Here is a 26,457-nt window from a genome sequence, read left to right as displayed (position 1 = left end):
TCCCCCTACACATTTTGTTTAGTCAGAATATTGTTCTATATAATTCACTTTTGGTGATGTCCAGGTATTGTTGGTTGATATGTGATGCATGCACGTGCAAAGGAGAGGAAATGCATTTTTCGACATTCGCTATTCGGGCTATAAAGACGTGTTTACTCTAAATAAATACAATGGTTCAGTTGGTGTGGATGTATAGTCTGTCTTGTACTCTGTTGTTAATTGAATATTCGACTTGTCATTATGTTTAATTCTGTATATTTGTAGTAACAGGGTTCAATGTATCTTATGTGTTATTGAATTATTGTTACATACATAATGTATTTACAGTGAATAAGTTGTCAGCATTTTATATTCAGACAATGGGAGAATATAAAGGTTGTTATCACATACCTAGTAAGTGGTAGGGCAGCACAGTGGTAAGACATTCACCCTTTACCACGGTGACCAGGGTTTGATTCCTAATGTATGTGGTCACCTGCCTAACCACTTTCCTCTGATGCTCCAACTCACAGTAACACCCTTCGAGCATCCATCTAGGCCAACAAGAGTGATTAATTTGGTACATGTAAAATTAAATAAAGTTTATGATAGAGTGCAAATAAACATGATAGAATCAGAAGTACCTCGAGACCTGAAGTTCAGTAAAGTGACAGTGTTTCATATACAGGGTTATCTCTTAGTTATACCGTAAAGGTCGTGATTTTCAAGTGGTACTTTTGGGGCTATTTTAGAGGAGAACTTATACCGTAAAGGCCGTGATTTTCAAGTGGTACTTTTGGGGCTATTTTAGAGGAGAACTTATACCGTAAAGGTCGTGATTTTCAAGTGGTACTTTTTTGGGGCTATTTTAGAGGAGAACTTATACCGTAAAGGTCGTGATTTTCAAGTGGTACTTTTTTGGGGCTATTTTAGAGGAGAACTTATACCGTAAAGGCCGTGATTTTCAAGTGGTACTTTTGGGGCTATTTTACAGGAGAACTTATACCGTAAAGGTTGTGATTTTCAAGTGGTACTTTTTTGGGGCTATTTTAGAGGAGAACTTATACCGTAAAGGCCGTGATTTTCAAGTGGTACTTTTTTGGGGCTATTTTAGAGGAGAACTTATACCGTAAAGGCCGTGATTTTCAAGTGGTACTTTTTTGGGGCTATTTTAGGGGAGAACTTATACCGTAAAGGCCGTGATTTTCAAGTGGTACTTTTTTGGGGCTATTTTAGAGGAGAACTTATACCGTAAAGGTCATGATTTTCAAGTGGTACTTTTTTGGGGCTATTTTAGAGGAGAACTTATACCGTAAAGGTCGTGATTTTCAAGTGGTACTTTTGGGGCTATTTTAGAGGAGAACGAAATTGTGATCCAAAGCTATATCTTGAAAATGAAATTGACACAGAATTTCAAAATGACATTAAAAGAAAACATTTTTTAAAATTCAATTTTATAATTTACTTCCTTAAAAAACAAAAGAATTGATCAAGGTCGAGGTAAAATCCACACAACAGAAAAAAGAATGTAGCTTTACAGATTATAAGACGGTATCCGGGCTCATTATTTTTATGGTTCTTCTAACAAATATGACAGAAAAAACTTTAAACTTGAACTCCATGTTACTGATAGTGGTATGTGATTTATAGGAAACATGTAATGGGCAGCGATGCATCATGGGTGACTGGTTTGTAGCAATGTTTGGTGCAATGAATTGGTGAGACTGCAGATTTATGGTTGGATGTCATGGATTTGATGGGGCACAAGTATCACATGTGAAGGTCGAAGATTCAAATGATACCATTTGGAAATCTTGAGAGTCATCAATGTGACAAATGTGTGGTCTTTTTGAAGGTCATAAGGTTTGGTTTTCACCTTCAAACGTCTGTTACCCCTAAAAATTATTACTGGTAGTTACTTAGGTACATAGATTGCTTGTGAAATATAGAGAGTGAATCTTTTGTAATTTCAAACCTTAAGATTTATTGGCACCTGCATGTGGATAGCTTTAGAGTTTGTGAGTTTCACTTTTTGCAAACATGAAAATTTTGAAAGGCTGTGGGTGTGATTCTTAGCTCATGTGAACAGTTTGAAGTTTCTTGCTTTGTATGTTGAGGGTTGGACTCCTAAAAAGTGTGAAAAGATTAATGTTTCTCGACATTTGGTTAAAGTTTTGACTCAAAGAACGTTCTAGGTTTGACTCCTTGAGCACACATGAATAGTGTAAAGTTTCTGAGTTGTTTTGCTGAAACTTTTAACAATTTGAAAGTTCTGGGTTTTGCCTCCTGTTTTTAAAGTTTTATTCGGAAGCAGTATTTTTCCTGTCAATTGGATGATATTACTGGCTTGGTGTGATGTGTTTTTTTGAGCGATCTTTAATTATACCCAGCTGTGAAGTATGGTATTGTTCAGCATGTAAATGAATACTGTACTGGTAAACAAATCATCACATATGTTGTGTATATTGTACACTGGTGGTAGCTATCCAATACACGATAATAAGTCTGTTATGACTGTAAGTTATCCGTAATGCAGCAATATATATACCTCGGTTTTATATTGTAGACCCACACGCAGGTAAACACCAGGTAACAATTTGGCTATTAGTTGCATATTACTTACGGAATGTCCACAATACCTGGTATTGGTTTTGTAATTGTTATCAGGTGTCTGGTTCGATATGATGAAGCCCCGCTACCACATCATTATACGCCTGTATGTATTTTAGTGTGTACATGTGGTTGCCACATGTGGCGACTAATTCAGCCAACCTGTAGACCTACTGTTTTACTAGTACCACAAATCATTTCCACAGATATTTGTCTATTTGTTATTGCTCCAGAAATGTTCCATTATTTATCCTGCTTTTTGCTATGGCAATGATACAAATTGTATATAGTGCAACCATTAACCACTGTCTGCCATTTACCTGTCTATTTGTTCATTGTCTGTCCATCCATCCATCATCTAGATATCAATCAATCATCTGTCCATCAAGCCATTGTCTGTCCATTATGGATGACTCTTGATAGATATGCAATATCTATTTCCATCAATCCCTCACCTGTACATCAATCTATCTATCTATTTGTCTGTCTGTCTGTCTGTCTGTCTGTCTGTCTGTCTGTCTGTCTGTCTGTCTGTCTGTCTGTCTGTCTGTCTGTCTGTCTGTCTGTCTGTCTGTCTGTCTGTCTGTCTGTCTGTCTGTCCAGCCATTCATCATCATCTGTCTGTCTGTCTGTCTGTCTGTCTGTCTGTCTGTCTGTCTGTCTGTCTGTCTGTCTGTCTGTCTGTCTGTCTGTCTGTCTGTCTGTCTGTCTGTCTGTCTGTCTGTCTGTCTGTCTGTCTGTCTGTCTGTCTGTCTGTCTGTCTGTCTGTCTGTCTGTCTGTCTGTCTGTCTGTCTGTCTGTCTGTCTGTCTGTCTGTCTGTCTGTCTATATATATATATATATATATGTCTGTCTATATGTCTGTCTGTATATCTGTCTGTATCTGTATGTCTATATGTCTATATATATGTCTGTCTATATGTATATATATATATATATATATCTATATATGTCTGTCTGTATATATATATATATATATATATATATATATATATATATATATATATATATATATATATATATATATATATATATATATATATATATATATATCTATATATATATATATATATATATATATATATATATATATATATATATATATATATATATATATATATATATATATATATATATATATATATATATATATATATATATATATATCATCTATCTATATATCTCTCTCCATCATATCCATCACCTGTATATCATATCTATATATATATTATATCTGTCTGTCTGTCTGTCTTTCTGTCTATCTGTCTTTCTGTCTGTCTGTCTGTCTGTCTGTATATATATCATATATCTATCTATCTCTCTCCATCATATCCATCTGTCTGTATAGCCATTCATCATCTATCTATCTATCTATCTCTCCATCAATCCATCACCTGTACAGCCATTCATCATCTATCTATCTATCTCTCTCCATCAATCCATCACCTGTACAGCCATTCATCATCTATCTATCTATCTCTCTCCATCAATCCATCACCTGTACAGCCATTCATCATCTATCTATCTATCTCTCTCCATCAATCCATCACCTGTACATCAATCTATCTATCTATTTGTCTGTCTGTCTGTCTGTCTGTCTGTCTGTCTGTCTGTCTGTCTGTCTGTCTGTCTGTCTGTCTGTCTGTCTGTCTGTCTGTCTGTCTGTCCAGCCATTCATCATCTATCTATCTATCTCTCTCCATCAATCCATCACCTGTACAGCCATTCATCATCTGTCTATCTATCTCTAACAATCAATCAAATATACAGCTAAACATAAATTGTCTCTATCCTTCTATCTGTTCATACATTTCTATGTTACTTTATGATGATATACATGCCTTAACAAAGGACTTCATTTACATACATACCACACTTTTCTGACTAATATGAGCATTTATTTAAAGGGACTAAATAATTTTGGTATCACGTATATAGTCATACCAGAGACATGTGATATATACGTCTCTGGTCATACACTAACATAGAAAGACCACTTTTATGTAATAAACACCTGTATATAAAGACCACCTTTTTAAGCAAATACCTGTCTGAAAAGATCATCTCTATATAACAAACACCTATATATGAAGACCACATTTGTATCACAGTCACCTGTCGAGTAAGACCACCTTAATATAACAAACACCTGCCTATAAAGATCACCTCTATTACAAACACCTATATATAAAGACCACATTTACATTACAATCACCTGTTTAAAAAGACCATATCTATTCAACAAACACATGAAAATGAAGACCAAATATATATTACAATCACCTGTCTAATAAGACCTCCTTTATATAGCAAACACCTGTCTATAAAGATCACCTCTATATAACACCTGTATATAAAGGCCATCATTCATAGGCATGTAGATAAGTTTGATTGTACTCTTACATCAGCTTTGATGTTGAAAACAAAAGACGGTGTTCAAACACTGAAATAAAAAGCAGATGTGAAGGGGATGGGCCTAAATGTATATATTCTCCGATTTTTCCTGATTTTCAGCTGCAATTAAATGAACACTTGCAACCTTTTGTATGAACACAATTAAAATTGTGCAGCTGGCTGTTCATAAAGTGATATCCAATAACCTAACACTTCTGAGGCTATACTCTCAATAATTCATTATCTACCCTTGTTGAAATAGCCTCTTAATCAATTTTCTTTTATTTCACTTCCTCAAAAAAACTACGGGCAATGTGAAATGCACCTGTTCTTGTGATCAACACTTGTTTCAGATATCGCTGGTCATGACAGTAGAGATAACGTACTTAACAGATCTATCAGGAATTCTTGACAATATTGTTCATGTATAATGATGCATTTCTGCTGATAAATGATTTAGGTCGGACACCGATGGCTACTGATGATGGCATACACCTGACCAAGAAATGTTTGATGGGTTGAAAAAATTTATTCACAAATTGAATGTGAGGTCTGTTTTTTTCTTGATTAACAATCTTGATTTTTCTCAAGAAAAAAAAAATTAATTCAAAATTTGATTTTTTTTTCTTGTTTAGCAATCATGCATAGCCTGATTTTTTTTTGAAAAAGAAAGATTCATTCAAAATTTAATTTCAATTTTTGAAAAATAAAATCTGATATTCCCTCAGTAAATGTACATATAAGTGCTACAAACGGGAATCGAGGTCGGTGATGCCTTGAAGGAATACTGAATCTGAAGTTAAGGGCATGATACATAAATAGATTGCTTTTTAATAAGCCCTTCTTTTTTATCAATGAAATATAATTTAAAGAGACTTCAGAATTTCTTCACTGAACAAAATTTTAGGTAAAATTTCATTGAAATGTAAAAAAAAAAAAAAAAAAAAATCCAAACAGGACAAATTGATTTTATGAGTTTCTGTATTCTGGTGGGGTCCCCACTTGTGACAAATGCTCTTTTCCCAGGCTTATCAATTCCAAATGGGCCACGTCAATTTCGGTGCAAGAAATTGACAACGCAAAAACAAACATATTTTTTACCAGTACCTATGGATTTATTGATTTCTGATCAATTATAGAGGTCTTACAGAATCTTCGAGCTGTTATCATCAACAAATTTCTCATGACTGCACAGTTTAGCCCTAAGTTGGTGGAAAAATAAATATTTGAGAGCTATTGAATGAGTATTGCGAGGAATGGTGTTGTTTATACAGTTGTAATTTCTTTCATCTTTATATTAATATGATTGAGTTGGAAATTTCAAGGTATTGGATCATGATTTTTTTTTTACATAATCTGACAAATTAATGAGGTTTTTGTTTATTTTAAGGATATTTTAATTGATTAATGTAATTTTACAATAATTAATCATTACTACCTGAGTATTCAGTGAATAAATAAACAATTAGCAACCATTGTTGTTCATATCTTTGCTGTTTAATGAATTTCATCTTTTTTCATTATTCTGTGGCCCTACTTCATTTTAAAAAATGGAAATTTACATTCAAATCATCTTTTTGAAACGCTTGTTTTACTTCTGACAATTTTAAAAGATTGAAAATCATATAATATTTTAAACAAAATTATCTGTAATATAAGTAGAATACAAATGCTAATATTTCCTGTTGTAGACTTTTCTTAAGGATTTAGCTTTTTATTATAGAACAGTACCAAAGCAAATCAAGATTTGATCATTAATATTAAGCTGTATAAACGTATATTGTATCCTTTGGAGGACAAATTATATTTCTGTGGATGGAAAATAGAGAAGCTACAGACTTTATAAGGATGTTATCTCTGAGGAGAGATAAAAAGCATCACATTGAAAAGATAACCATTTTTTCTTTGACTGAGAGAGGGTAAACAACATGTCTTTGTCCCTCCATATGTTGGTACTCTTCAACTTTTAACTGAGTTTAGCCAGATAGGACTGAGATGATAAACTCTGTCGTGCTCAATTGGCGCTCTCTTATAGAATTAGCAGTACCTAACTATGGCCGCAGACGTTTTGCCTGCTGACTATGGGCCTTAAATGTCTGTGGTCAAGTAAATAACGTTGTCCCTACAGACCTCTGGTTTGGTCTGGACACACCGGAAAAAACTCGGCTCCATCGTCCAAAACCTCCCAAAAGGTTGTTTGGCACTGTATCCCCTGTAATTTGGAATATCCATCTGTCTGGAATCTGTCTAACAATCACATAGAAATATGTTTAAAATACCACAAAGGCAGGCTGCCATGTTATCAGGCAACGAGAACCGACCTGGTCTTTGTAGGTGTCGGTTTTATCATCAGAGCCGATACTGGCCAAAGCCAAAAGTTCAAAGAGAGGCTCCTTTCTATTATGAAGGTATAGAGCTACTTATTTTGCTCAGATGCCATGTTTATAGTTTTGACTTTTTAAAAAGACAGTTGATGTATAACAGAAACTACCCTGACAATGTAGATATATCACAGATTTAAGTTTCTCATGGGTGGTGAGCTTTGATGAAAAGTTGGAAAATAATATGATTGGTGGCAGATTTTGTATATCAAGGTGGTGGATATGGTTGGAAATTGTAAAATGATTGTTATTATTGATTTTCTTTAGTTGAACATTGATATTAGAATATATCAGAAAGTGTAATATTACCAAGCAGTACCATGTTGTAAATCAGTCTGTCAATTGCTGACATCTTGCATTAAAGTCATGATACACACTTACTGGGAGCAAGCTCTTGAATATTGAAACAACTGTGGCATGTAAACACCATAGGTTGGGGATGTAGCTATCTAGAAATGGAAATTTCACAATAGGGAAATTGAAAACATCATGCTATCAAAAGTGGCTCCCTGTTGATTTTGTTGTATGAAAAGGTTAAGTTAAGAGAGGAAATTAACAAAATTGGGTTGTGTTGAAGACTTCTGTGACAATCATTACTTTTGTATTTGCAGTGCAAGTTTGACCATTGGTATATTTTCAAAACTGATACAAGAGTTTTTTTCAGGTATGATTTTTTTCTATTTTAAGTCTTTAAATTACTTAAGTCTGTTTTGGAGACTGTAACAAGACTTTTTCTGTATTCCAGGTCCCAATTTGACTAGCGGTGTGTTAAGGAGAAGACCAGTGTTCCATTCAGCTGTTACCCCAGTCTGTAAGTAAATTAATTTTCTGTGGTATGTTTCATGATTTTGTACATGTTTATGAATTTCTCGAAATGGCAATGAGCCATTACTGATGGATGATCTACAACTAGAATATGTAGAGTCATTCAAACAATAGAATTTTACCAGCTCCAAAGCTGGAAAGACCTGTGTAGTAATTAAAGGACTTCTGTTGGTCTGGAAATAGCTGCTAGTGGTAATGTGGTCTCTGTCACTATTGACAAAAACAAAATCCAGGCTCAAAATCTGAAGATAACTGACCATTTACAAAAATGAAATAACAGCATTGGGATGGTTGACTGTTTAAAAGATGATGTATCATTATTTCTTATGTTAAAGAGCTTTAAGAGGGAGTTGCATGCCAAACAAAGGAGGGATAAATGTCAATCTAAGGGGAGATAAATGTCAAACAAAGGAGGGTTAAATGTCATACTAAGGGGAGGTAAACCTCAAACAAAGGAGAGATAATGTCACACTTAAAGGAGATAAATGTCAAACAAAGTGGAAATAAACAAAGTACTAAGGGGAGATAAATGCCGTAGTAAGGAGAGATGTGTCAAACAAAGGGAGATAAATGTCATACTGAGGAGAAATAAGTGTGTAACAAAGCAGAGATAAGTGTTAAACAAAGCAGAGATAAGTGTTTAACGAACAGGGATAAGTGTTAAAACAGAGGTAAGTGTCAAACAAACAGAGATAAGTGTTTAACAAACAGAGATAAGTTAAACAGAGATGAGTGTTAAACAAACAGAGATAAGTGTTAAACAAACAGAGATAAGTGTTAAACAAACAGAGATAAGTGGTAAACAAACAGAGATAAGTGTTAAACAAAGCTGAGATTAGTGTTTAACAAACAGAGGTAAGTGTTAAACAAAGGGAAGATTAGTTAAACAAACAGAGATAAAGGTTAAACAAAGCAGAGATAAGTGTTTAACAAACAGAGATAAGTTAAACAAAGCAGAGATAAGTGTTTAACAAACAGAGATAAGTTAAACAAAGCAGAGATAAGTTAAACAAAGCAGAGATAAGTGTTAAACAAACAGAGATAAGTTAAACAAAGCAGAGATAAGTGTTTAACAAACAGAGATAAGTTAAACAAAGCAGAGATAAGTGTTTAACAAACAGAGATAAGTTAAACAAACAGAGATAAATGTTTAACAAACAGAGATAAGTGTTTAACAAACAGAGATAAGTGTCATTCTAAGGAAAGATAAATGCCAAACTAAGGACAGATAAGAGATAAGTATTAAACAAAGGAGAGTTGAGTGTCAAACAAAGGGGAGATAATTCTCATACTGAGAGGAGATCAATGTCACACTAAGGAGAGATAAATGATGAACAAAAGGGAGATAAGTGTCATTCTAAGTGGAGATCAATGACATACTAAGGGGAGATAAATGTCATATAAAAGGGAGATAAATGTCATGTAAGGAGGAGATAAATGTCGCCCAAAGAGGAGATTTCAATGGGTGTCAAACTGATGTGTAATAAGTGTCAAACTGAGGGAAGATCAGTTTGAAACTGAGGGGAAATATGTACTTAATGTAAACTAGTGAGGAATAAGCTGTTATAATAATGCTACTCAACAATATTTTCCAAATCTATGATGGTATAATCAGGTGGTCTCTTTGCTACTATAGTACAGTAAGTGACACCATATGTTGTCATTGTAACCAGTTTTCAATGTCTTCACAGTAATTATGTGGAGTCAGTAAAACAGTTAATCATTTCTGGTATTACTGCCAGAAGTAGGGAGGCTGGGTGGTGTAGTGATATTGCTCTAGCCAAGACATTCACAGTGGTAATACACTCACCAAGACATTCACAGTGGTAATGTACTCACCAAGACATTCACAGTAGTAATGTACTCACCAAGACATTCCCAGTGGTAATGTACTCACCAAGACATTCACAGTGGTAATACACTCACCAAGACATTCACACAGTGGTAATGTACTCACCAAGACATTCACACAGTGGTAATGTACACACCAAGACATTCACAGTGGTAATGTACTAACCAAGACATTCACAGTGGTAATGTACTCACCAAGATATTCACAGTGGTAATGTACTCACCAAGACATTCACAGTGGTAATGTACTCACCAAGACATTCACAGTGGTAATGTACTCACCAAGACATTCACAGTGGTTAATTAACTCTCCAAGACATTCACAGTGGTTAATACACTCACCAAGACATTCACAGTGGTTAATACACTCACCAAGACATTCACAGTGGTAATACACTCACCAAGACATTCCATTCACACAATGGTAATACTCTCACCAAGACATTCACAGTGGTAATGTACTCACCAAGACATTCACAGTGGTTAATTAACTCACCAAGACATTCACAGTGGTAATACACTCACCAAGACATTCCATTCACACAGTGGTAATGTACTCACCAAGACATTCACAGTGGTAATGTACTCACCAAGACATTCACACAGTGGTAATACACTCACCAAGACATTCACACAGTGGTAATACACTCACCAAGACATTCACAGTGGTAATACACTCACCAAGACATTCACACAGTGGTAATGTACTCACCAAGACATTCACAGTGGTAATACACTCACCAAGACATTCCATTCACACAATGGTAATACTCTCACCAAGACATTCACAGTGGTAATGTACTCACCAAGACATTCACAGTGGTAATACACTCACCAAGACATTCACACAGTGGTAATGTACTCACCAAGACATTCACAGTGGTTAATACACTCACCAAGACATTCACACAGTGGTAATGTACTCACCAAGACATTCACAGTGGTAATGTACTCACCAAGACATTCACACAGTGGTAATACACTCACCAAGACATTCACACAGTGGTAATACACTCACCAAGACATTCACAGTGGTAATACACTCACCAAGACATTCACACAGTGGTAATGTACACACCAAGACATTCACAGTGGTAATGTACTAACCAAGACATTCACAGTGGTTAATACACTCACCAAGACATTCACAGTGGTTAATACACTCATCAAGACATTCACAGTGGTAATACACTCACCAAGACATTCCATTCACACAATGGTAATACTCTCACCAAGACATTCACAGTGGTAATGTACTCACCAAGACATTCACAGTGGTTAATACACTCACCAAGACATTCACAGTGGTTAATTAACTCACCAAGACATTCACACAGTGGTAATGTACACACCAAGACATTCACAGTGGTAATGTACTAACCAAGACATTCACAGTGGTTAATACACTCACCAAGACATTCACAGTGGTTAATACACTCATCAAGACATTCACAGTGGTAATACACTCACCAAGACATTCCATTCACACAATGGTAATACTCTCACCAAGACATTCACAGTGGTAATGTACTCACCAAGACATTCACAGTGGTTAATACACTCACCAAGACATTCACAGTGGTTAATTAACTCACCAAGACATTCACAGTGGTTAATACACTCACTTAGACATTCACACAGTGGTAATGTACTCACCAAGACATTCACAGTGGTTAATACACTCACCAAGACATTCACAGTGGTTAATTAACTCACCAAGACATTCACAGTGGTTAATACACTCACTTAGACATTCACACAGTGGTAATGTACTCACCAAGACATTCACAGTGGTAATGTACTCACCAAGACATTCACACAGTGGTAATACACTCACCAAGACATTCACAGTGGTAATACACTCACCAAGACATTCACACAGTGGTAATACACTCACCAAGACATTCACAGTGGTTAATACACTCACCAAGACATTCACAGTGGTTAATACACTCACCAAGACATTCACAGTGGTAATGTACTCACCAAGACATTCCATTCACACAATGGTAATATTCTCACCAAGACATTCACAGTGGTAATACACTCACCATGACATTCACACAGTGGTAATGCACTCGCCAAGACATTCACAGTGGTAATGTACAGTGGTAATACACTCACCAAGACATTCACAGTGGTAATGTACTCACCAAGACATTCCATTCACACAATGGTAATACTCTCACCAAGACATTCACAGTGGTAATACACTCACCAAGACATTCACACAGTGGTAATGTACTCACCAAGACATTCACACAGTGGTAATACACTCACCAAGACATTCACAGTGGTTAATACACTCACCAAGACATTCACAGTGGTAATACTCACCAAGACATTCACAGTGGTAATGTACTCACCAAGACATTCACAGTGGTAATACACTCACCAAGACATTCACACAGTGGTAATGTACTCACCAAGACATTCACACAGTGGTAATACACTCACCAAGACATTCACACAGTGGTAATACACTCACCAAGACATTCACAGTGGTAATACACTCACCAAGACATTCACACAGTGGTAATGAACTCACCAAGACTTCCGGGGGTTAATTGGACATAAAAAGGTAAGGGGGCACCTGCTTGACATGTTGCCCCCCCCCCCCACCACATCCCCCATCCTCCACCTTTCCCCATAGTGTTTGAAAGTTTGAAAAACTTGTTTTGAAATAAAGTTAATACACTATACAAGTAAACATACTAGATAAAAATAAGAAGATAAGAAGAAGGAAGGGGGCGAGAAAGGAGGGAGGGGGTGTGTGGGCAGGGGAGAGGGGGAGTGTCTCACAAACAAGTTTGACATTCGATTCTTATCCAGAGATAAGCAATGATTATACCAGACAGCTGGGGTATGTGCAGTCTATGAAGTATGATAGCTCTGCATTGATGTTATAACACACATGTTTGGTGGAATTGGGTGATAAATCCATCAGAATGTATAGGTCAGTCATTACTTGTGGTCCTCCTGTGGTCAGTTGATGGATAGACCATCACTGGTCAGTGTCTAACTGTTGGGGGTTACTGTCATAACATGGCTGCTTTGGCTGGCATTGCTTTGGGTTTTCTTCTCTTGTCAACAAGCTCATTTGTTTCAAATCTAATTCAGTGTCTTCTTTTACCCACATCGCCTACCTCTAGTTTTGTATTTAACTTTTCTTCAACATCCTCACTAGAAAAATATCTTTGTGATGGTCAAAATTAACCAAACAACCTATTCCAGATAAGATACATCAATATCATAGTAATCAAAACCATTACCATCACATCAGTTACAAGAATGGAAACAGTTTGATAATCTACAGACCTGCCTTTCCTTATCTATCTCTTGTCATAAGTTTATGTATTTAAAGCATTTTCTAAGTCAGTATGGACACATTAGTTTAATGTTAGATTTCTTGAAAAAATTTGTGAATTGGAAACATTTTGGGAAATTCATAGCTGGGAAGATGGTGCTGAGCCACAAAAATTGTGTTTGACTTCCAATATTACACTCAGTTACAAAGGTTGTGCTGGATCAGAAAGATTGTGTTTGACTTCCAATATTATGCTCAGTTAAAAGGTTGTGTTCGATCAGAAAGATTGTGTTTGACTTCAAATATTATGCTCACTTAAAAGGTTGTGCTGGATCAGAAAGATTGTGTTTGACTTCAAATATTATGCTCAGTTAAAAGGTTGTGCTGGATCAGAAAGATTGTGTTTGACTAAGGTGGTTGTGACTAACCACATGCGTTCTTGGTCACAAAATTCATGTCATCTGAAAGGACGTTCTTAGCTGAGAGTTTATGAAATCTTTTTCCTTATCACATTTTTAGCTGTTATTTTTATTTGTAATAGAAAATTTCTCTCCTTGAATAATACCATGTAACCAAACAGTAGAAACTTGTAGTTGTCCTTAGTTTTGTGATGACACAGGAATCAGCGGTAATCATTTTAACAAGTCTTGACCTCTTTATTATTCTACAAAGTTTTTTAACCAAACAATGTCAGATATTAGGCTGTATAAATCATGTTTTATGTGGATGTGTCCTATTTTTGCTACATATTTCACTGGGAGATCCTATGGATGGTCAGGAACATACAACGCTATCTGACATGGGGTTGGAAAAACCAGCTGGCACATCCTATAGTGCTACTCACCAATATTGTATCATCTTCCTACATATATATAGTAACCATGTCATCAATGTTGTCACACATTTCATGGGGATGTTGATGATGATGTAATCAACAACTTACATCATGTCACTGATTAATTTTTATAGGATATGTGAGAAAAAATATTCAAACAAGTATTTGGTGTGTGGATAGGTATATCTCGACCTCATGTAAGAGCCAGCTTTCAGCACGCTGGTTAAGATGTTCCTGTTGACGGAACAGACTTGTGTAAGGATATATCAATCTACAGGTTGTGTATACTTGTACAGATCATGGTGTCTTTCCTTTCCTTTTTTTCTTTACAGTTCTAATTGAAAAGAATTATGTACCAAATGATGACATCCTAATTGATAAGACATAAGACAAGAATAAACATAACTGAATAGACTATAGTATATTGTCACCATCTGGTTTATTTTTTTGGTCTATAATCTGTTTTCCATTCCTTCATACTATTTTCAGCCTTGCATACATAGGATTATAGTACAGGCAAAAATAATGGCTGATTCCCTACCATCTCTTACACCATGTTCATCAATGCTAGTTATTTGTCTGATGAAGATGACCGTGTAGTCATCGAAACATCACACTCAAATCTTCTATTGGTTGTGTTATTAGAACTTCTATTTGTTGACATTATCAGCCTGAAGAGAATGTTCCAAAATAACAAAAAATATGAAGAATATGACATTTTAATGAAATGCAACATTTATACATCCCAACGGTTCTCACAAGACTGTTGATCCGGCTTGGAAAGGATGACAAATAATATGGATGATAAGCTTGTGATGATGTAGGACAAGTTCTGGAAGGTCTGTTGATTTGAGATATTATGAAGTTAAGATTATTCCCTCTGGTAATAAATCATTGTAATTGTAAAATATTATACCAGAAATCCTGACTGGACATATTCCTGTGAATACCTTCAAAACCTCTGATCTCAGTTGAAGGAACAAAAAAATTCAGAACAAATCTCTCTGTACAGACAGATCATTATCTCTGTATGACCCAGTATGTCCTAGCCCTTTATGGCCCAGTATGTCTTAGTCCTTTATGTCCCAGTATGTCCTAGCCCTTTATGACCCAGTATGTCCTAGCCCTTTATGTCCCAGTATGTCCTAGCCCTATATGACCCAGTATGTCCTAGCCCTTTATGACCCAGTATGTCCTAGCCCTTTATGACCCAGTATGTCCTAGCCCTGTATGACCCAGTATGTCCTAGCCCTTTATGACTCAGTATGTCCTAGCCCTGTATGACCCAGTATGTCCTAGCCCTTTATGGCCCAGTATGTCCTAGCGCTTTATGACCAAGTATGTCCTAGCGCTTAATGACCCAGTATGTCCTAGCCCTTTATGACCCAGTATGTCCTAGCCCTTTATGCCCAGTATGTCCTAGCCCTGTATGACCCAGTATATCCTAGCCCTTTATGACCCAGTATGTCCTCGCCCTTTATGACCCAGTATGTCCTAGCCCTTTATGCCCAGTATGTCTTAGTCCTTTATGACCCAGTATATCTTAGTCCTTTATGACCCCGTATGTCCTAGCCCTGTATGACTCAGTATGTCCTAGCCCTTTATGCCCAGTATGTCCTAGCCCTTTATGACCCAATATGTCCTAGCCCTTTATGACCCAGTATGTCCTAGCCCTGTATGACCCAGTATGTCCTAGCCCTTTATGACCCAGTATGTCCTAGCCCTTTATGTCCCAGTATGTCCTAGCCCTATATGACCCAGTATGTCCTAGCCCTTTATGACCCAGTATGTCCTAGCGCTTAATGTCCCAGTATGTCCTAGCCCTTTATGACCCAGTATGTCCTAGCCCTGTATGACCCAGTATGTCCTAGCCCTTTATGACTTCATATCCCATCACCATCTATTCCTACCTCACATCCACCACTAGTATGTCCTAGCCCTCCCAATACCACAACCACCATCCCCATCACTGAAGTCTTTCAAATGTACCACCTACCCTGTATATCCTGCCTTTATGACCAAGTATGTCCTAGCCCTTCATTATCTCTGTATGACCCAGTATGTCCTAGCCCTTTATGACCCAGTATGTCCTAGCCCTTTATGACCCAGTATGTCCTAGCGCTTTATGTCCCAGTATGTCCTAGCCCTGTATGACCCAGTATTTCCTAGCCCTTTATGCCCAGTATGTCTTAGTCCTTTATGTCCCAGTATGTCCTAGCCCTGTATGACCCAGTATTTCCTAGCCCTTTATGCCCAGTATGTCTTAGTCCTTTATGACCCCGTATGTCCTAGCCCTGTATGACTCAGTATGTCCTAGCGCTTTATGACCCAGTATGTCCTAGCCCTTTATGACCCAGTATGTCCTAGCCCTTTATGACCCAGTATGTCCTCGCCCTTTATGACCCAGTATGTCCTAGCCCTTTATGACCCAGTATGTCCTAGCCCTGTATGACTCAGTATGTCCTAGCCCTTTATGCCCAGTATGTCCTAGCCCTTTATGACCCAATATGTCCTAGCCCTTTATGACCCAGTATGTCCTAGCCCTGTATGACCCAGTATGTCCTAGCCCTTTATGGCCCAGTATGTCCTAGCCCTTTATGACCAAGTATGTCCTAGCCCTGTATGACCCAGTATGTCCTAGCCCTGTATGACCCAGTATGTCCTAGCCCTTTATGCCCAGTATGTCCTAGCCCTGTATGACCCAGTATGCCCTAGTCCTTTTTGGCCCAGTATGTCTTACTCCTTTATGACCCAGTATACAAGAGCCCTATATGAGTTTGTCCTAGACCCCACTTGACTACAGCCTTCCTCCACCACTTCCACCTCCTTTACTGCCTTCTTCCCATCAGCACAATCACACTCCTATTACAACAACACCATCCTCCCCCCCTCCTACCACCTCAGCCCCTCCACCATTACTGCTCTCCTCCCAACACAACCACCACTTCCCTTCACTAACGCCCTCCCATCACCATCTATTCCACTACCTCACATCCACCACTACTACCCTCCTCGCATTAATTATGCCCCTCTTCCAACACCACCATCATCTTCCTCCCAATACCACAACCACCATCCCCATCACTGAAGTCTTTCAAATGTACCACCTACCCTGTCATATCTGCCTTTCTCCCATCTTTGATACCCTCCCCATCACTGAAACCCTCCCACCACCACCCACCCACCACTGCTGCCCTCCTTCCTTTACTGATACCCTCCCCATCACTGAAACCCTCCCACCACCACCCACCTACCACTGCTGCCCTCCTTCCTTTACTGATACCCTCCCCATCACTGAAACCCTCCCACCACCAACCACCCACCACTGCTGCCCTCCTTCCTTTACCTCCCCATCACTGAAACCCTCCCACCACCAACCACCTACCACTGCTGCCCTCCTTCCTTTACTGATACCCTCCCCATCACTGAAACCCTCCCACCACCACCCACCCACCACTGCTGCCCTCCTTCCTTTACTGATACCCTCCCCATCACTGAAACCCTCCCACCACCACCCACCCACCACTGCTGCCCTCCTTCCTTTACTGATACCCTCCTTCCAACACCACCATACCTTCTTCCCAACATGATCACACTCTACCTATCACCAACACCCTCTTACCAGTAACCTCCCCACCTCTCACTCCTGTATAGAACTGAATGACATGTAAATCATTGACAAGGACACAATGGGAGGGAAAGGAAAGGCTTACTGATAAAGCTTATGTTATCTTTATACACAGACGAAAGCCGTAGAAGTATGTCATCCTTTCTTACTGATGTTTTCTCAATAGCTGTTCCTTGTTGTACATTGAGAATCCTCCTGAGGGAGGATATCTTTCTCACAATACAATAACTTGATTCTGTACCTGTCCAGCCAATCACTGTCAATTTCCCACATCTCTGAGAGACACAGGGAGACAATAGATTGAAATGATGACATTTCAGATATCTGAACACATCTGTTTTATAGAAGGAATTAGGATTTGTACCTATTCATAGTAATCAGTAATCATATCCAATACATTTTCTTTTTCCCAGGTATATAATAATTTACACTAAAGTTACATTTTCAGAATCATTTTGCTATCATATTCTGAGGGATAAGATTGCACACCTGTTCAGATAAAATTTATAATTAGGAACAATTTGTACTGCAAATTTTCTTTTTCTGTTATTTTGAATCACATAATTTTTCTGATCTGCTAATGAAATGACTTTTACTTCATGCTTATGTTACTGTGATATATGAGTGCAGACTGCTAAATCCAGAAACAAAATTTGGTTGTATTCACATGCAAATGAAAGGAAAAAATACATAGAATTCATGTATGTACAAGCAACAGTTAACATGCATATAACTTGATTTTTTATCCTTTTTATCACTTTTTATACAAGAAATATGGAAATCACAAGAATTACAAGGCTTATATAAATAATAAAAGCAGCACAGATTTCATGGGTTGTAGTAAGGTGATGGTAAGGATTTCTACAATTAATAAAAAAAAGATAATTGAAATTGACTACTTAGATAATGTGAATTGATGTCTGTTTCAATAATTAAGGTTTTTTCTGTCAACTGGAACTTGAGTGATAAGTGACAGATTTCTATATGTTAGCAGTGTATGATTTAATTATGGGGATTTTGCCTTCTCACAGCCAGGCTCCAAGTGGGAGGACGGCCAATTTCTTGTATTATCAAAGTCTCCAGATGTCTCTCGGTTCCCCCCAGCTATCTACAGGGTTAGTCTAGCTCAGCAAACTTATGTATCTGTACGAATGCAGCTCCAAAATCTTTTAATATTTCATTATCAATAATTTCTTCTTTTCCTTATCTTTACCTTGCCGGATACGAGTGGCTGAGATGACAGGGCTCTGAACTGACAAGAATGACAGACAATCACATTCAAGAAGTCCATACAGTATCCTCCATGAACATCTGCTAGTCCACATCTCTCATGTTTACTGAAAAAGATTGGTTAGCTTTAAAAATACTTCGCTTGAAATTTACTCCAAAATATTATCATTTTGTATGAAATTATAGATATAAATTCTTACATTTAGATGACATGTAATAAATTTACCCTAATCTTTATGCTATTTTATTTGAAAATTTTACACTAAATCATGAAAACATTACACTAAATCGTGAAAATATTACACTAAATCATGAAAACATTACTCTAAATCGTGAAAATATTACACTAAATCGTCATGGAAATATTACTCTAAATTGTGAAAATATTACACTAAATCGTCATGGAAATATTACACTAAATCATGAAAACATTACACTAAATCGTCATGGAAAAATTACACTAAATGGTGAAAATATTACTCTAAATCGTGAAAATATTACACTAAATCGTGAAAACATTACACTAAATCATCATGGAAAAATTACACTAAATCGTGAAAATATTTCTCTAAGTCGTGAAAATATTGCACTAAATCGTCATGGAAATATTACACTAAATCGTCATGGAAATATTACTCTAAATTGTGAAAATATTCACAAATTGATGAACTTATATGATTTTAAGATATGAAAAACTAGGATTATTAAAACACATTTCATTTAAGAAAATTTGAACAATTTTCCATTATCTTCTCTTTCTGTTATTTTGTTTCACTACAAACCATCTTCATTATATATCCTATCCCTTTGATTGATACAGAAAAGCTAAAAATACAAATTTTTAGATATGGGTCAATCAGTTAAAAACATTGTGTAACCAATTTCCAGACATTGATTATGAATTTTTGTTCGCATTTTACGAATTTATGAATTGTTGATTCTCCATGTCATAAAAATACCAACAAAATGTGACATTTTGGGAAGGAAATTGATATATGTTTCCTGCTTTTTCCTGTCAGACATATATTGGATGGATGTGTAATATTGTTGAATTATTAAATCTATATTTGTTGAAACCAAAAGAAAAAATGAATATTTCTTCTTACAAGAACAAATCCAGCTTTTAAAGATCTTAAAACATCCAGGATTTGTTTGCTAATGTATGTTGAAATAAAATCTGTTTTTCTTGGCTATTTTCGTGGTCAAATTTCCAAAAGAAAAGTGAAAATGGTTCGTAAAGCGATTTACACACAATATACACAGAACAGAAACGATCGAGACTTGTGATTTTTCATGTGAATAGAAGTTCAACAATTCTTAGTTATTTGTTAATGAGGTTGGTCATAACTTGATAAAAGATCTCATCAGAATAAGGTGTGTGCAGACATTGCCACATTAGGGACATTGTTTAACGTGCGCGTTAGCTCAGATTAAGGCATAGAACCTTCCAAATGCCTAGGGACCAAATAAGAGGAAAACCATTCATTTGGCATCTGGTACAAGAAAAATTCATGCTTCTCCGAGACTTACGAAATGCTCTAAATTGGATTCTGATTAAAAAGAGTGCAGACAGCCATATGTCGTATTACGGTGGATTTTGTTTCTCTGTCCAATTCTTAATTTTATGCAATATTGGAAGTATTTTTTTCAAGTGCTCTGTGTCTGTGCCAGATGTGGGAGTGTTGTATTGTGCCGTTAAATTTACGGACATATGGTAAGGGGTCTGTTCACTACCAATATCTTGGCTGACCAATCTCACACACCCTCTCCACACCTGGCAACATATATTGAATTGTTACATTGAAAATAAAAAGGAAATTAAAAAGAAAACCAAATATTATTATTGATCGAGAATTGATATTAAGCACATACAGGTATCTTTTGTACTGTTAACTATCAGGAATGATAGCTGTTGGGAATGAGGATGATATAGGATGGATGGGGGTTTGAGTGGGAGGAAAATTTGAAGGGGAGGGGGGACAACAGAAGAACAGTCTGATTAAGTATCTCTTCAATAAAATTATATACGTGAATCATATTGATTATCAAGTACAGCCAGTAGCACTAATGTCCTGGGGATGGGATAGGGGGTGGGGAGATAGGAGGAAGGGGGAAGGGGCAGATGTCTAAACAGCTGGGACCTTCTTCTCATACAGATTAGTTACAGCGTCACTTTTAAACCATATTACAACATCTTTTACTCAATTTGTCTGTAAAATACAATTTAATTTTTACTTGTACAAAACTTTTGAGTCATATGGTCAAATTATAAATTAGAAAAAAATTGTCATTTTGAATGTTTTATTATCTGCTTTTTTTAATATCTTTAATTAAATAAATGTCAAATTTTCCTAAAGATAAAATTATAAGATTTAAGGGCAAAAACAAACAAAAAAATACCAGTTTTACATTTTTCTTTAGAAATGACAAGATATTTATTTTTGAATCTAACCTATATTTTATATAAAAAGCATAGAATCTGATTGAGAATTTCAGTCCAAGATTTGAATTATGAAAACTGTGGCCAAAATAGTAGAACTCCAAATGTTCATCTTTAATTGTCATGAATTCCCTTTCAAAAAGTGGAGACATTGTCTATCAATCCTCCTCCTCCTCTTTGATGTTCCCTGATACCTGTGTAACAATCTCCTTTCTTGGGCCTACTACTGGTACTTGCAGTCTTTTGTGCCTTTGAGGTCCCCTGTTACTTGTATTTACTATAACCCCTCAGAGGACCCTTGTCACTAGTGTTTACTGTTACCCCTCAGAGGACCCCCTGTCACTAGTGTTTACTGTTACCCCTCAGAGGACCCTTGTCACTAGTGTTTACTGTTACCCCTCAGAGGACCCTTGTCACTAGTGTTTACTGTTACCCCTCGGAGGACCCTTGTCACTAGTGTTTACTGTTACCCCTCGGAGGACCCTTGTCACTAGTGTTTACTGTTACCCCTCTGAGACCCCTTGTCACATGTGTATACTGTTACCCCTTTGAGACCCACTGTCACTAGTGTTTACTATTACCACTCTGAGACCCCTAGTCACATGTGTTTACTGTTACCCCTCTGAGACCCCCTGTCACTTGTGTTTACTGTTACCCTCTGAGTCCCCTAAAACTTGTGTCTGCAGTTACCCCTCTGAGACCCCCTGTCACTTGTGTTTTCTGTTACCTCTCAGAGACCCCCTGTGACTTGTGTTTACTGTTACTCCTCTGAGGCCCCTGTCAGTTGTGTTTACTGTTACCCCTCTTAGACCTCCTGTTATTTGTGTATACTGTTACCCCTCTAAGACCCTGTGTCAGTTGTGCTTACGGTTACCCCTCTGAGACCCCCTATCACTCGTGTGTACTGTTACCCCTCTGAGACCGTTTGTCAGTTGTGTTTACTGTTACCCCTCTTAGACCTCCTATTATTTGTGTATACTGTTACCCCTCTGAGACCCCGTGTCAGTTGTTTACTGTTACCCCTCTGAGCCCTTAAACTTGTGTTTTCTGTTACTCCCCAGCAGATCCCCGTTACTTGTGTTCACTGTTACCCCACTGAGGCTCCCTGATGCCTGTGTAAAGTTTACCCCTCTGTGACCCCCTGATGCCTGTGTAAAGTTTACCCCTCTGTAACCCCCTGATACTAACTGAACATCTGTGTGTTTTGGTGACAGCTGTTAGTGTTACTAATACTATCTATCAATATTACATACAGACTACTACCTGTATTTGCCTTTATGTCCATTATATCTATTTTACTTATCTTTGTATTAAACATTATCTATTCTTCCCAAACAACTTTTACGTATGTGTATTGAAACATTTGAGTGTCTTTTCAAGATTGTCAGTAAGAATTTTTAAACTTTTTCCTTTTAAGTAATATTCACTTGTGCAGTATTGAAATAAACACTGAAGATTTCAAGATCCCATTTTCATTAAAAACTTTTCTTGACATAATGTGTAGGCCTTGTTTTAATTTATTTGAATGATGGCACTGTTCAAAATACAATCATGTACTTGATGTATTTTTGAAATTATCGCATACATGAAAATTATGAAATTTAATGACATTTCTGACAATCATTTTTATATCTCCTTGGTTGCCTCATCAGGTCTCAAAATTTTGGCCTTGAGCATCCCTGTCAAGTCCTAGAAAGATGAAACAGCTGTTTGGTGCAATGTAATTCATTATTTGGCGGTGCGATTTTACAGAATATAATTAGCTACAATATATTAATTATTTAAGAAATATGCACATTTTTATCTTGTTTGGTCAATTCACCGTGTGTATACATATGTAACAGGAATATGGGCAGTGTTTAGTCTGTTGGTATATTAACCACCTTTTGGTTCTTGATCACCATGTGCTAAGTGTGTGCCATGTTGGTCAAACTGTGTTGATAGTAACTTCAGCTGGGATGTATTTGATTGGAAAAATATGGACGGAATGCTTGCATATATGTTTTTTATCAATTGATTGCTTGTGGTCAAATGAAATCGATCAATGGAATTGATAAAGCAATAATTGACCAACAACTGCTAATATATGATAATTGGCCCGTAAACATTAGATAGGACTCCAAAGACTAAGGAAACATGTAGCATTGACAATGTTCACCCTTGTCTTCTGCTAAGTAAGGGTACCTTGAGGAAACTAATATTAATCAGTTTTCTGTATCAAAAATTTTGTATCTTTGAGTTTTCATTTCCTTCTTTTGTTTTCAGTTCTAGTGTCCACTTGGAAACCCATCCTTAAGTGACTCAAGGTGTTACAAGGAAATTAAACCAGAAACAAAACAACAGAATTATAATTGTGTGTTGTCCTCCCCACTGCCAGTTAAGAGATGCTTTTTTATGTGAAAATTTAAAAAAAAATGAAAAAGAATCAGTATAGAATTTGAAATGTTCATAACAGAGCTGTCAACTGTTTCAGTCACTTAATACTCAGAGATACATGTTTGGAAATGAATTATTCACTGAGGGACCTAAATGATGTTAATATGACTGGAGCACCACCAAACCAGACTATGCTATTTGTTCAGGTCTGATCTCTCTTCCATTCTAATATGATTGTACCCTAGATATATAGCAGCTGATGATGAAAAAATATCAAATATTCTGTAAAACAGGTGACACATTGGACCAGATGTTACCCATTTCAGACATCAAATATTGATACATCTGGATGTGTGTCTGTACAGAGCTTATGATAAATTAACTAGTTTTGTAATGAGCAAAAATAATACACTGAAGATGTCAATCAGCTTAGTAGTATTGGAAATGTTGATAATTTCTATTGTTTTAGGTGTTACACAGAGTTGTTTTTGTGATGTTGGTGTTACACAGAGTTGTTTTTGTGATGTTGGTGTTACACAGAGTTGTTTTTGTGATGTTGGTGTTACACAGAGTTGTTTTTGTGATGTTGGTGTTACACAGAGTTGTTTTTTTGATGTTGGTGTTACACAGAGTTGTTTTTGTGATGTTGGTGTTACACAGAGTTGTTTTTGTGATGTTGGTGTTACACAGAGTTGTTTTTGTAATGTTTGTGTTACACAGAGTTGTTTTTGTGATGTTGGTGTTACACAGAGTTGTTTTTGTGATGTTGGTGTTACACAGAGTTGTTTTTGTGATGTTGGTGTTACACAGAGTTGTTTTTGTGATGTTGGTGTTACACAGAGTTGTTTTTGTGATGTTGGTGTTACACAGAGTTGTTTTTGTGATGTTGGTGTTACACAGAGTTGTTTTTGTAATGTTGGTGTTACACAGAGATGTTTTTGTGATGTTGGTGTTACACAGATACACAGAGTTGTTTTTGTGATGTTGGTCTTACAGAGTTGTTTTTGTGATGTTGGTGTTACACAGAGTTGTTTTTGTGATGTTGGTCTTACAGAGTTGTTTTTGTGATGTTGGTGTTACACAGAGTTGTTTTTGTGATGTTGGTGTTACACAGAGTTGTTTTTGTGATGTTGGTCTTACAGAGTTGTTTTTGTGATGTTGGTGTTACACAGAGTTGTTTTTGTAATGTTGGTGTTACACAGAGATGTTTTTGTGATGTTGGTGTTACACAGTTGTTTTTGTGTTGTTGGTGTTACACAGAGTTTTTTTAATGATGTTGGTGTTACACAGAGTTGTTTTGATGATGTTGGTGTTACACACAGTTGTTTTTGTGATGTTGGTGTTACACACAGTTGTTTTTGTGATGTTGGTGTTACACAGAGTTGTTTTTGTGATGTTGGTGTTACACAGAGATGTTTTTGTGATGTTGGTGTTACACAGCGTTTTCGTGATGTTGGTGTTACACAGAGTTGTTTTTGTGATGTTGGTGTTACACAGAGTTGTTTTTGTGATGTTGGTAATACACAGAATTGTTTTTGTGATGTTGGTGTTACACAGTTGTTTTTGTGATGTTGGTGTTACACAGTTGTTTTTGTAATGTTGGTGTTACACAGAGTTGTTTTTGTGATGTTGGTGTTACACAGTTGTTTTAATGATGTTGGTGTTACACAGAGATGTTTTTGTGATGTTGGTGTTACACAGTTGTTTTTGTGTTGGTGTTACACAGAGTTTTTTTAATGATGTTGGTGTTACACAGAGTTGTTTTTGTGATGTTGGTGTTACACAGTTGTTTTTGTGATGTTGGTGTTATACACAGTTGTTTTTGTGATGTTGGTGTTATACACAGTTGTTTTTGTGATGTTGGTGTTATACACAGTTGTTTTTGTGATGTTGGTGTTATACAGAGTTGTTTTTGTGATGTTGGTGTTTTACACAGAGTTGTTTTTGTGATGTTGGTGTTACACAGAGTTGTTTTTGTGATGTTTGTGTTACACAGAGTTGTTTTTGTGGTGTTGGTGTTACACAGAGTTGTTTTAATGATGTTGGTGTTACACAGAGTTGTTTTTGTGATGTTGGTGTTACACAGTTGTTTTTGTGATGTTGGTGTTACACGAGTTTTTGTGATGTTGGTGTTACACAGAGTTGTTTTAATGATGTTGGTGTTACACAGAGTTGTTTTTGTGATGTTGGTGTTACACAGAGTTGTTTTTGTGATGTTGGTGTTACACAGAGTTGTTTTAAGGATGTTGGTGTTACACAGAGTTGTTTTTGTGATGTTGGTGTTACACAGAGTTGTTTTTGTGATGTTGGTGTTACACAGAGTTGTTTTTGTGATGTTGGTGTTACACAGAATTGTTTTTGTGATGTTGGTGTTACGAGTTGTTTTTGTGATGTTGGTGTTACACAGTTGTTTTTGTGATGTTGGTGTTACACAGAGTTGTTTTTGTGATGTTGGTCTTACAGAGTTGTTTTTGTGATGTTGGTGTTACACAGAGTTGTTTTAAGGATGTTGGTGTTACACAGAGTTGTTTTTGTGATGTTGGTGTTACACAGTTGTTTTTGTGATGTTGGTGTTACACAGAGTTGTTTTAATGATGTTGG

The 26,457-nt window shown here is 36.6% G+C and overlaps 1 protein-coding gene across 1 annotated transcript in view; it reads left to right on the top strand.

Annotated features, from left to right (window-relative positions):
* LOC132544226 (protein CBFA2T1-like) overlaps positions 1 to 26,457 on the top strand; it is an 80,695-nt gene that overhangs the window by 8,918 nt on the left and 45,320 nt on the right. Inside the window, exon 2 of the mRNA XM_060207797.1 lies at positions 8,110 to 8,175. Coding sequence (XP_060063780.1) covers positions 8,110 to 8,175 — 66 coding nt within the window. The remainder of the gene's footprint in view (positions 1 to 8,109; positions 8,176 to 26,457) is intronic.

Source organism: Ylistrum balloti, unplaced genomic scaffold (assembly GCF_031769215.1).
Source record: "Ylistrum balloti isolate Yb309-2 unplaced genomic scaffold, AGI_CSIRO_Ybal_v1 Utg369784, whole genome shotgun sequence".
Taxonomy (NCBI): domain Eukaryota; kingdom Metazoa; phylum Mollusca; class Bivalvia; order Pectinida; family Pectinidae; genus Ylistrum; species Ylistrum balloti.
Note: the sequence above shows the minus strand (reverse complement) of the source record. Positions and strands in the feature narration are given on the sequence as shown.